At 45.3% G+C, this 8161-nt stretch overlaps 1 protein-coding gene across 1 annotated transcript; it reads left to right on the top strand.

The window, feature by feature from the left end:
* The first annotated feature begins 997 nt into the window (after positions 1-997).
* On the top strand, positions 998-7869 carry LOC135532570 (coiled-coil domain-containing protein 146-like). Its single transcript, XM_064960052.1, has 6 exons — positions 998-1033; positions 1478-1606; positions 1975-2112; positions 5179-5280; positions 6544-6690; positions 7068-7869. The coding sequence occupies exons 1-6, from the start codon at positions 998-1000 to the stop codon at positions 7266-7268; spliced, it is 753 nt and encodes a 250-aa protein (XP_064816124.1). The 3' UTR covers positions 7269-7869.
* Positions 7870-8161: the final 292 nt, after the last annotated feature.

The raw sequence follows: 8161 nt of genomic DNA, 5'->3' as shown, positions 1-8161 counted from the left end.
GACTGATGTGAGTGATGTGAGGCTGGTGTGCAGAGTGATTAAATCACATAGTAAATCATCAGCCTCTAATGTAATGAAGGTCTCAGATGCAATCTCTCACTCTCACATTCTCTTGTTCTCTTTCTCTCTCTCGTGCCCCCTCTCCCTCTTTTTCTCTGTCTCTCTCTTTCCTCTCGGTCTCTCTCTGAGGGTGGTCTCAGTCTACAGTACAGTCATCTTTTAGTCCATCAGAGTTTGATTATGAATAGCAGAGGCATTTGAAAATCTCATTCTGTTGTTAGAGTCCATGGAGGATGTTGCTGAGAACACGTACACATTACATCACATGACACGAAGACACTGGAGAAAGTGTGAGACTGTCTCTGAGCGTGCTTACTTCCACTGGACTCCATGAGGTTGAGCATATGAGATGTATGGTGTTAAACAGGACTAATGCAGCTACGCTCGTCCTATCACAGACCTGCTAGGATCATCCCTCCTTCATTAAAGGCAGAAGAGAAGACGTAAAGGAGCTTCTTTTCTCTTCCTGTCTGTTGACCTCTTCTCCTCCCGATCAGCTCTGCTTCATTAGACAGCTTCAGCTGGAAGAGAATGTGCATCACACACGCAGAAGGAGAGGGTGGTGATGTGTCTCCCCGACGGGTTCATTCATACCGTGGCGTGGAGCTCCATGCACGGACATGTGTAGAAACCATGGCTGTGTGAAAGATGTGCTCATCCCAAATCTCCATTCTGGGGTCAACAGCTGAGTTACAGTAATTCTGTGAATAATGAGAAATGATATAATAGTTACCGGGATAGGAAACCTACACGTTATTAACCTGCAACTCATATTAACTTGCAAATCATGCAGAAACAAACCCTATGAATGCTAATTGATGTAATGGTTACCAGGAAAGGAAGCCTAGTGTATCTGTTAAGCTGCTTGTCATGCTGAAACAAAACATAATGACTTCTATCATGGTGTTGTCTAACACATCATCCCAACACAATTTAGATGATTGTGAGGTCGAGTTGGTCTCTGACACAGGAGGTTGGTGGCACCTTAATTGGGGAGGACAGGCTCGTGGTAATGGCTGGACCGGAATCAGTAGAATGGTATCAAATACATAAGACACATGGTTTCCATGGTTTCCAAGTGTTTGATGACATTCCATTCGCTCCGTTCCAGCCATTATTATGAGCCATCCTCCCCTCAGCAGCCTCCAATGGGCTCTGAATATCCTCATGGATAATAAAAGTCGACTTCTCCCTTCTTTTCTCCTCTCCTTTCTTCTCTTCTCCTCTCTTCTTTCTCCTCTCTTCTCCTTTCTTCTCTTCTCCTCTCTTCTGTCTCCTCTCTTCTCCTCTCTTCTGTCTCTTCTGTCTCCTCTCTTCTCCTCTCTTCTCCTCTCTTCTCCTCTCTTCTGTCTCTTCTCTTCTCCTCTCTTCTGTCTCCTCTCTTCTCCTCTCTTCCCTCTCCTGTCCTGTCCTGTAGCTGTCAGAGTGTAAGGAGCGTATGTTGGAGCTCGAGAAGGCCTTGGAGGATCCAAGACAGGAGAACAGGGCCAGAGAGCTGGAGGGGAACGACCCATCTCCTGTTGAACTCATCCAGAAGATAGAACAGGTAAAGCCTACAGTACTGAAGCTGCTTTACAGTCCTGCAGGCAGATTTCAGAACAGTGGGAAGATCTGAGTCTAAACGGTCAGTGTATCTGAAGGAGACTAGGAACACAAACTATGCCACTTTTCTTGAGGGAAGGTGAAGTCATCAATCAAGATTACCACCAATTAATCATCTCCTGTCGTTATAATTGATTGAGGTTGAAGCTGTCTCGTGTGTGTGTGTGTGTGTGTGTGTGTGTGTGTGTGTGTGTGTGTGTGTGTGTGTGTGTGTGTGTGTGTGTGTGTGTGTGTGTGTGTGTGTGTGTGTGTGTGTGTGTGTGTGTGTGTGTGTGTGTGTGTGTGTGTGTGTGTGTGTGTGTGTGTGTGCAGCTGGAGGTTGGCTTGGCGGAGCGGGAAGAGCTGCTCCTGGAGAAGGACTTGGTGTTTGAGCAGGTGACCCGGCTTTCTCAGCGAATCAGAGCTAAGGCAGAGAACGGCAAGCAGGACACACTGCAGCTAGCCAAGAAGGTACACACACACACACACACACACACACACACAAAGGAAGCAGCCAAGAAGGCATCTACTGCCAAACTCATCCATTCCCACACTCACAGTCGGGGTAGAGGATCTTGGAGCGTGGTGGCTCCATGTGCCTGGTGCAGCCTAGCAGACTGACTGCCCTCTCACCCCGGCTCCCTGCAGGGCCCAGCCCAGTGTCTCCTGGATGAAGTATCACCTGCCCACCAGGCCAAGGCTGTTAGTTATCTCAATGAGTCAATGAGTCATGTTATACACACACAGCCTCACAAAGACACACGCTCCGCTCCCTAACACACACCCAGCCAATGAACCATGTTACACACACAGCCTCACAAAGACACACGCTCCCTAACACACACCCAGCCAATGAACCATGTTACACACACAGCCTCACAAAGACACACGCTCCCTAACACACACACAGCCAATGAACCATGTTACACACACAGCCTCACAAAGACACACACTCCCTAACACACACACAGCCAATGAGCCATGTTACACACACACAGCCTCACAAAGACACACACTCCCTAACACACACACAGCCAATGAACCATGTTACACACACAGCCTCACAAAGACACACGCTCCCTAACACACACACAGCCTCACAAAGACACACGCTCCCTAACACACACACAGCCTCACAAAGACACACACTCCCTAACACACACACAGCCTCACAAAGACACACGCTCCCCAACACACACACAGCCAATGAACCATGTTACACACACAGCCTCACAAAGACACACGCTCCCTAACACACACACAGCCTCACAAAGACACACGCTCCCTAACACACACACAGCCAATGAACCATGTTACACACACAGCCTCACAAAGACACACGCTCCCTAACACACACACAGCCTCACAAAGACACACGCTCCCTAACACACACACAGCCTCACAAAGACACACGCTCCCTAACACACACACAGCCTCACAAAGACACACGCTCCCTAACACACACACAGCCAATGAACCATGTTACACACACACACAGCCTCACAAAGACACACGCTCCCTAACACACACACAGCCAATGAGTCATGTTACACACACACATAGCCAATGAGCCAAAGTTGCTGTGCACTCTGAGGCAAATCCTCTCAGCACGCTTAGATAACCTCACTGGGCCAGCATGCCAAGCTGAGGCTCTGGGATCTGGAGGAAGTTAGATATCAGTTTATCTGGAGGATGTTAGATATTAGTTTATCTGGAGGATGTTAGATATCAGTTTGATCTGGAGGATGTTAGTTTATCTGGAGGATGTTAGATATTAGTTTATCTGGAGGATGTTAGATATTAGATTGATCTGGAGGATGTTAGATATTAGATTGATCTGGAGGATGTTAGATATCAGTTTATCTGGAGGATGTTAGATATTAGTTTATCTGGAGGATGTTAGATATCAGTTTATCTGGAGGATGTTAGATATTAGTTTATCTAGAGGATGTTAGATTGATCTGGAGGATGTTAGATATCAGTTTATCTGGAGGATGTTAGATTGATCTGGAGGATGTTAGATATCAGTTTATCTGGAGGATGTTAGATATTAGTTTATCTAGAGGATGTTAGATTGATCTGGAGGATGTTAGATATTAGTTTATCTAGAGGATGTTAGATTGATCTGGAGGATGTTAGATATCAGTTTATCTGGAGGATGTTAGATATTAGTTTATCTAGAGGATGTTAGATTGATCTGGAGGATGTTAGATATTAGTTTATCTAGAGGATGTTAGATTGATCTGGAGGATGTTAGATATCAGTTTATCTGGAGGATGTTAGATATCAGTTTATATGGAGGATGTTAGATTGATCTGGAGGATGTTAGATATCAGTTTATCTGGAGGATGTTAGATTGATCTGGAGGATATTAGTTTATCTGGAGGATGTTAGATATCAGTTTATCTGGAGGATGTTAGATTATCTGGAGGATGTTAGATATTAGTTTATCTGGAGGATGTTAGATATCAGTTTATCTGGAGGATGTTAGATATCAGTTTATCTGGAGGATATTAGTTTATCTGGAGGATGTTAGATATCAGTTTATCTGGAGGATGTTAGATATTAGTTTATCTAGAGGATGTTAGATTGATCTGGAGGATGTTAGATATCAGTTTATCTGGAGGATGTTAGATTGATCTGGAGGATGTTAGATATCAGTTTATCTGGAGGATGTTAGATATTAGTTTATCTAGAGGATGTTAGATTGATCTGGAGGATGTTAGATATTAGTTTATCTAGAGGATGTTAGATTGATCTGGAGGATGTTAGATATCAGTTTATCTGGAGGATGTTAGATATCAGTTTATATGGAGAATGTTAGATTGATCTGGAGGATGTTAGATATCAGTTTATCTGGAGGATGTTAGATTGATCTGGAGGATGTTAGATATTAGTTTATCTGGAGGATGTTAGATATCAGTTTATCTGGAGGATGTTAGATTATCTGGAGGATGTTAGATATTAGTTTATCTGGAGGATGTTAGATATCAGTTTATCTGGAGGATGTTAGATATCAGTTTATCTGGAGGATATTAGTTTATCTGGAGGATGTTAGATGTTAGTTTGATCTAGAGGATGTTAGATTGATCTGAGTATATACATATTGTGTGTGTATTGGAGGCAGGGATGGAAATGAATGTAGCCCGCTAGCCCGAGGCTAGTACTGTTCAGACCAGGCTAGTACTGTTCAGACCAGGCTAGTACTGTTCAGACCAGGCTAGTACTGTTCAGACCAGGCTAGTACTGTTCAGACCAGACTAGTACTGTTCAGACCAGGCTAGTACTGTTCAGACCAGACTAGTACTGTTCAGACCAGGCTAGTACTGTTCAGACCAGGCTAGTACTGTTCAGACCAGACTAGTACTGTTCAGACCAGGCTAGTACTGTTCAGACCAGACTAGTAGAACATGTTCCCAACTACCCCGCCGACTAGAGAAACTCTGTCTTTTCAAATATCCTGTCAGTCTGGCTGTCTATCTGTCAGTCTGTCAGGCTGTCTGTGCGTTAACCAACCCCCTCTCTCCTCTCTCTCAGGTGAATGAGTTGCAGGGCCGTATCAAGGAGTCAACCAGGAGGATGATGGCCGTGGTGTCTGAGTTGTCGATGCGCCAAGCCAGCGCCATGACCCTGCAGCAGGTAAATAGGAGACTATTTTAGATTGACCAGCATTTCCTAGTCTGGTGGACCCATAGATCCCTGTAGCCAACTGGGACCAGGCTAAGGTCAAGTCTAAGGATTATACTGTAGATCCCTGTAACCAACTGGGATCAGGCTAAGGTCAAGTCTAAGGATTATACTGTAGATCCCTGTAGCCAACTGGGACCAGGCTAAGGTCAAGTCTAAGGATTATACTGTAGATCCCTGTAGCCAACTGGGACCGGGCTAAGGTCAAGTCTAAGGATTATACTGTAGATCCCTGTAGCCAACTGGGACCAGGCTAAGGTCAAGTCTAAGGATTATACTGTAGATCCCTGTAGCCAACTGGGACCGGGCTAAGGTCAAGTCTAAGGATTATACTGTAGATCCCTGTAGCCAACTGGGACCGGGCTAAGGTCAAGTCTAAGGATTATACTGTAGATCCCTGTAGCCAACTGGGACCAGGCTAAGGTCAAGTCTAAGGATTATACTGTAGATCCCTGTAACCAACTGGGACCAGGCTAAGGTCAAGTCTAAGGATTATACTGTAGATCCCTGTAGCCAACTGGGACCAGGCTAAGGTCAAGTCTAAGGATTATACTGTAGATCCCTGTAACCAACTGGGACCAGGCTAAGGTCAAGTCTAAGGATTATACTGTAGATCCCTGTAACCAACTGGGACCAGGCTAAGGTCAAGTCTAAGGATTATACTGTAGATCCCTGTAACCAACTGGGACCAGGCTAAGGTCAAGTCTAAGGATTATACTGTAGATCCCTGTAGCCAACTGGGACCAGGCTAAGGTCAAGTCTAAGGATTATACTGTAGATCCCTGTAGCCAACTGGGACCAGGCTAAGGTCAAGTCTAAGGATTATACTGTAGATCCCTGTAGCCAACTGGGACCAGGCTAAGGTCAAGTCTAAGGATTATACTGTAGATCCCTGTAGCCAACTGGGACCAGGCTAAGGTCAAGTCTAAGGATTATACTGTAGATCCCTGTAGCCAACTGGGACCAGGCTAAGGTCAAGTCTAAGGATTATACTGTAGATCCCTGTAGCCAACTGGGACCAGGCTAAGGTCAAGTCTAAGGATTATACTGTAGATCCCTGTAACCAACTGGGACCAGGCTAAGGTCAAGTCTAAGGATTTCCAACTGTTACGACATCATCCTCTTTCCCTACATTGATCTACCGAGGCACAAATATCCTCCTAATAATCTACCTCTTCCTGACATTCCATGTTGTGTTGATCCCACCCCTGTCAGGAGCTGAAGGAGAGGGAGCTGTTCCTGGACACCTGTCACCGGCGCCTGGACCAGGGGCTGCCCCCCTCTGAAGACCTGGAGCAGGAGTGGCAACACATCCTCAGGGATGAGCAGCGCAGACAGGCCGACCAGCAGGAGAAAGACAGGGTCAGTCACCCTCCATGACCCTCTACCACAGGGCTTTGAATTAGGGATAATTCATGGAGGAATTCATAAATGCTGAACTTGATGCTGAACTTTTGTACTTCTACACTGATAAGTTAACACTGCATTTAACACTTTGACTGTCTGGCAATCAGATAGAAACGTTTTATGTAGAAATAGACGTGCCTCTCTGACATGTAGCGAATGGGGAATCTTGTCAGCTCTATTCATGGTATTTCTATCTGCAATGTTCAGTACATTGAATCCTGTTCTCTCCAGTACATTCCTAGATACTCTTTTAAGATGTACAGTATACCATGAGTTAAATACCAGTATATGGTATACTATGTTGAGGACCTGGTTTCTCTCCTCTGTTACAGCTGGTGGAGGAGGAGGAGAGGTCCCAACTCCCTAGTGGGGTGTACACCACGGCCGAGGCCCGACCCAACGCCTACATCCCCCTGGGGGACACCCTGCCCCTGCCCAAGCCCTACGGAGCCCTGGCCCCCTTCAAACCCTCTGAGCCCGGCACCAACATCAGACACATTCGCAAGCCTGAACCAAAACCCATTGAGATATAGACCTGGACCAAACCCATTGAGATATACTGTAGACCTGGACCAAACCCATTGATATATACTGTAGACCTGGACCAAACCCATTGATATATACTGTAGACCTGGACGAAACCCATTGATATATACTGTAGACCTGGACCAAACCCGTTGAGATATACTGTAGACCTGGACCAAACCCATTGATATATACTGTAGACCTGGACCAAACCCATTGATATATACTGTAGACCTGGACGAAACCCATTGATATATATACTGTAGACCTGGAACAAACCCATTGATATATACTGTAGACCTGGAACAAACCCATTGAGATATACTGTAGACCTGGACCAAACCCATTGATATATATACTGTAGACCTGGACCAAACCCTCCAGTACTACGTCTAACTCACCTAGATCTATCTGGGACTATAGAGTGACAACATACATTTAATCAACATTTAATTCAGTTAAATTTCTGCTGGCACTAATAGCACTCCGTATGAGATACTTGGGTTACCAGTGACAGGACAATATGTATAATCTAGGAGTGTAGCAGCCAATCATCACAGGGCCTTTAGATTCTCAACACGAGCTCATTAAACAGCAGGTATATTTGAACCTCGTCTGCTGTGTTAATCCCTCTTCCTTCCTGAGAAGAGCAGCAGGGAGCGTGCCATGCATCTGGGTTTCTGCTGAAGTCACAGGCACGAGGTCTTACTGGCAGCACTGTTTCTACTTACCCTCCTCCAGTAACCTAGACCTCACACAGAATCTTTCAGAGGGATTTCACTGATCATTCTTTACATTTATGGTGAAGGAGGAAGAGAAAGTGGAGTGTGTGTGGTAATGAGTTACATTGGAGTTTGTGTGTGTGTGTTCTGCGATTCTGAGAATCAAAGTTTGGCTTTGG

Source organism: Oncorhynchus masou, unplaced genomic scaffold (genome assembly GCF_036934945.1).
Source record: "Oncorhynchus masou masou isolate Uvic2021 unplaced genomic scaffold, UVic_Omas_1.1 unplaced_scaffold_1911, whole genome shotgun sequence".
Taxonomy (NCBI): Eukaryota; Metazoa; Chordata; class Actinopteri; order Salmoniformes; family Salmonidae; genus Oncorhynchus; species Oncorhynchus masou.
The sequence above is the reverse complement of the archived record's forward strand: the minus strand, read 5'-3'. Positions and strand labels throughout refer to the sequence as shown.

Coding starts and splice junctions, on each gene's coding strand:
- LOC135532570 (XM_064960052.1), top strand. CDS start 998: ATGATTGTGAGGTCGAGTTGGTCTCTGACACAGGAG. Junction 1,034..1,477: donor GTTGGTCTCTGACACAGGAG/GTTGGTGGCACC, acceptor CCTGTCCTGTAG/CTGTCAGAGTGTAAGGAGCG. Junction 6,691..7,067: donor ACCAGCAGGAGAAAGACAGG/GTCAGTCACCCT, acceptor CCTCTGTTACAG/CTGGTGGAGGAGGAGGAGAG.